The sequence below is a fragment of the Etheostoma cragini genome, chromosome 11 (assembly GCF_013103735.1).
Source record: "Etheostoma cragini isolate CJK2018 chromosome 11, CSU_Ecrag_1.0, whole genome shotgun sequence".
Lineage (NCBI taxonomy): Eukaryota > Metazoa > Chordata > Actinopteri > Perciformes > Percidae > Etheostoma > Etheostoma cragini.
In genome coordinates, this window is record NC_048417.1 from 1,840,153 (window position 1) to 1,843,994 (window position 3,842).

At 45.6% G+C, this 3,842-nt stretch overlaps 1 protein-coding gene across 1 annotated transcript in view; it reads left to right on the forward strand.

Moving 5' to 3' along the window:
- Positions 1–3,842, forward strand: part of LOC117953175 (ly6/PLAUR domain-containing protein 1-like) — a 21,509-nt gene that overhangs the window by 4,783 nt on the left and 12,884 nt on the right. The window contains exon 2 of the mRNA XM_034885990.1: positions 33–164. Coding sequence (XP_034741881.1) covers positions 33–164 — 132 coding nt within the window. The remainder of the gene's footprint in view (positions 1–32; positions 165–3,842) is intronic.

Below are 3,842 nucleotides of genomic sequence, written 5' to 3' on the forward strand. Positions count from 1 at the left end.
TGTGTGTGTGTGTGTGTGTGTGTGTGTTGCAGGGCTGGCTCTGCAGATCCAGTGCTACCAGTGTGAGGAGATGACCCACGACTGCTCCACGCCAGACTTCATCGTTAACTGCACGGTGAACGTGCAGGACATGTGCCAGAAGGAGGTCCTGGTCAAGGACGATGGTGAGACACATCCCTTGTTTCCTCCTCTCTGCTGTTAGAAATGTGTTTCCATCTCTGCTGATTTTTCGGTCCGGATGTCTCAGAGCAGAGCAGACTCCAGCAGACTCTCGATGGATTGGCCTCAATCCAAGAAAAGCGGATTAGTGCTCATATGGATCTGGGATTTCAACCTTGAATCGAGGACTTCGATTCATCTGAAGAGTAGTGATAGTTTATGTTTTGGCAAACATACCTTATTAGTGAAGCGATAGGAGTGGTGTGTGTGTGTGTGTTTGTGTGTGTGTGGATACCTATTGGGTGTTGCGTTCTCCAAATGCCATGTAGTTGTTCCTGAGCAGGGTTAGTGTGTGTGTGTGTGTGTGTGTGTGTGTGTGTCTCTGTGTGTGTGTGTGTCTCACTTGGAGATATTTACTTGGGATGTCAGACATTAGAGAGATTAAAATATTACATTACTTGCATATAAGAAGCTGGAATTGGTTAAATCTTTACTGATGAATCGATTGGTTTTGGCAGTTTTGTTAGGAGGAAACTGCGTGTTTGAAGGATCCTTCAATCCAAAGACAGCACAAAGAGGAAAAGCTCTCCAGCACACTGAGCCAGAGGCCGGGCTCTCTGCTGTGATCTCAGGTCTGCAGGGACAGGCCGTTGGGTGCTCTCTAAGTATCATTAGAGGATGAAAGTCTTAGCTACAAGTCATTATTTGAAACAAGGGTCATGGATACAAACTGTTCCATTTCCATCTGAGGAGAAGATCTATCAGATCATGCTGTGCATGTGATGGCAGCCGCTGTATGTCCTTGTCCCTGTGTGTGTCCGGGCCTTTCCAGAAACCTCAAATCCTGCTAGTCTTACAGTAGAGGCAAGTTTTAAAAGCGTTATGGACACATATGGGCATCAGTGTACATGTCAGCCAATAAGCAACTAAAGAAATTGCGATACAGTGATGTCCCAAATGGGTTTTATGTTATTAGGAAACCAGGACCGCATCTTCCACCGAGGACATGAGGTCATGTTCTTTTATAAGATCTTTTTTGGGCATTTTTCAGCCTTTTTTTAAGTAGGACAGCTGAAGAAATGAAAGGGGACATAAGGAAATGCAGCAAAGGGATGCAGATCAGACCCCCGGCCCGCTGAGGACACCTCTGGTGCTCCCGCTCTACCATCTGAGCTACCCGGGAGCCCAAGTCCTTTTTTTAGGGGAATTCTGGGATTTCGGTAGCTGTACACTCATGTTCTGTTCACCCAGACCGCGTAATTCGTTTTTATTAACCCTCGTGTTGTCCTCGGGTCAAATTTGACCGGTTTACAAAACCTTCTATGTGAGAAAAGAACGCTGAAAAAAGTGACAAATGTTTAAAAAATCTACAAAAACATTATTTTTTAAACGCGGAAAAAGTGACAAAGAAATTGTAAAAAACATTGACTAGAACAAAATTTAAAAAACGTTAAGGTGGGTCCAGCTGGGAGGAGGCCTTAGGGAAGACCCAGGACTAGGTGGAGGGACGTCCAGCTAGGTGGAGGCCTCGGGGAAGACCCAGGACTAGGTGGAGGGACGTCCAGCTGGGAGGAGGCCTCGGGGAAGACCCAGGACTAGGTGGAGGGATTATATCTCCAACCTGGGCTGGGAACGCCTCGGGACCCCCCAGTCAGAGCTGGTTGATGTGGCTCTGGAAAGGGAAGTTTGGGTTCCTCTGCTGGAGCTGCTGCCCCCGAGACCTGAGACCAGATAAGCGGATGAAGATGGATGGATGGAGTATTCAGGAAAATGACACCAAATATGTTTATGAGTCTACACCCACAAACTACAGATGAAATATTTTCAGCCAATGGAAGAGATTGTGAGAGTTCCACTCATTTCTGCAGCACCTGTCTTTTACATTCATGCAATCATAGGATGTTTGTTCTGTGCACATTAGTTAACTTACCCAGTAAAGACATATAACCTCTGTGTATGCAGGTTGGAACATCTTTCCAAAAACAGGTCCTAGATTTACTTCATCTTCTCACCCAGTGAAAATTGGGGGTCATTTTTCCTTCTCCGTCCACAGCTGCTGATGAGCAAAAGCAATAAGCACCTGTCTTGGGAAATGTGGTTCCCGATCCAGAGGGCAGGCTCACTGCATTACAGAGTCGACAGTTCTTTTAAAAGGAAAATTTCCGCATGAATGCTCCTGTCCGCCCCTGCCTTCATCTCCCACTGTTATCATCACTGCTACCCGGCATGGAGAAGAGGGCTCAGAAATGCAACTGAACAAACCTTAATGCTGTTTTAAATGCGATAGATACATTCACAACTGCCCTGCCACCTCTGTGCAACGTGATTAAGTATAAGAATAAAAATAAGGCTGTTCGAGTCTTCCTAAGGATACTTTCCCTGTGATTGGGCTGTTTTCTGTCAAAGATTGGACTGCCTGTATCTGGAAGGCGTCATACTGTTCATACTGCCCTTACAACCAAGCTCTACAGCGGAGAAAGAGGCCGGCTGGTAGAACTTCAAGGTATCGCTCAAGAGTACAAATCCTCCATCAAACCACCATGAAGAGAGACACGCATAAATACCCTGCAATCAGAGGACGGCTATTTTTCAGCTGCATGAGACGAGCCTGGCTTCCTGTATCCCATCGTCTGATACTATCATCGCCGTTCTCCCCTGATTACTATCATGAGAATGATAAAAAAAGTGGGCTGTTACCGTGGTGAGGACTGTTCATCACACTGTCTCTAAAGGACAGATGATTGCCACGCGCCAGCACGCCATCTTTCATTTAAATTCCCCCCCCAGTAGATGTACTGCAATGATGAGTGATATAAAGTTGGCCACCCTTTTTTTTCCTCAGAGGCACTTTGGTGACTAAATTATTGTCATAACACACACAAACACACACCAAAAGCATGGGATTAGAGTTAGAATTGATGAATTATTTGTGCAACAAAGTTACAATATTGTTAAGTTACACTAATCAATATTTCATTATACAAAAGATCAAATGACAGTGTGTAATGTAAAAAGGGTCAGTTGTATTGATCTGTTATTGCTGTGAAGTCTTCTCTTCAGATAGTTAACTACAGAAAGTGAAGTGATTTCACCACCTGAAACTCATCTCATCTCTAAATAGGTTGTTGGGGCACCTGGGTTGTTTGAGGGCAGTGGTTCAGTGTCCGAAATCAGGAAGTAAAACCAAACCGTTTGATGGCTTTTGTGAGAATATCAAGTATTCAGATGATTGGGACGTCTAAGATGAAGTCAAGAGGGGCGTTCCAGCCCACAAAGAGAGGTGATGAGGGTTCGTAATGACCCTGTCAGTCATGTGATGTGTTGGCCTCAAGTGTGCTCATAGCCACTCAAGGGCTGCAGAGTGGTTGCCTGCCAATTGGAAGGTCGGGGGTTCAATCCCTGGCCCTGCGGTCCCATGTTGAAGTGTCCTTGGGCAAGACACTGAACCCCGAGTTGCCCCTGATGCTCCGCCCTCGGAGTGTAAATGTCTTTGAGTGTGTATCTGATGAGCAGGTGTGTAGATGTGTGTGAGTTTGGATCTGATGAGCAGGTGTGTAGATGTGTGTGAGTGTTTATCTGATGAGCAGGTGTGTAGATGTGTGTGGGTGTTTATCTGATGAGCAGGTGTGTAGATGTGTGTGAGTGTTTATCTGATGAGCAGGTGTGTAGATGTGTGTGAGTGT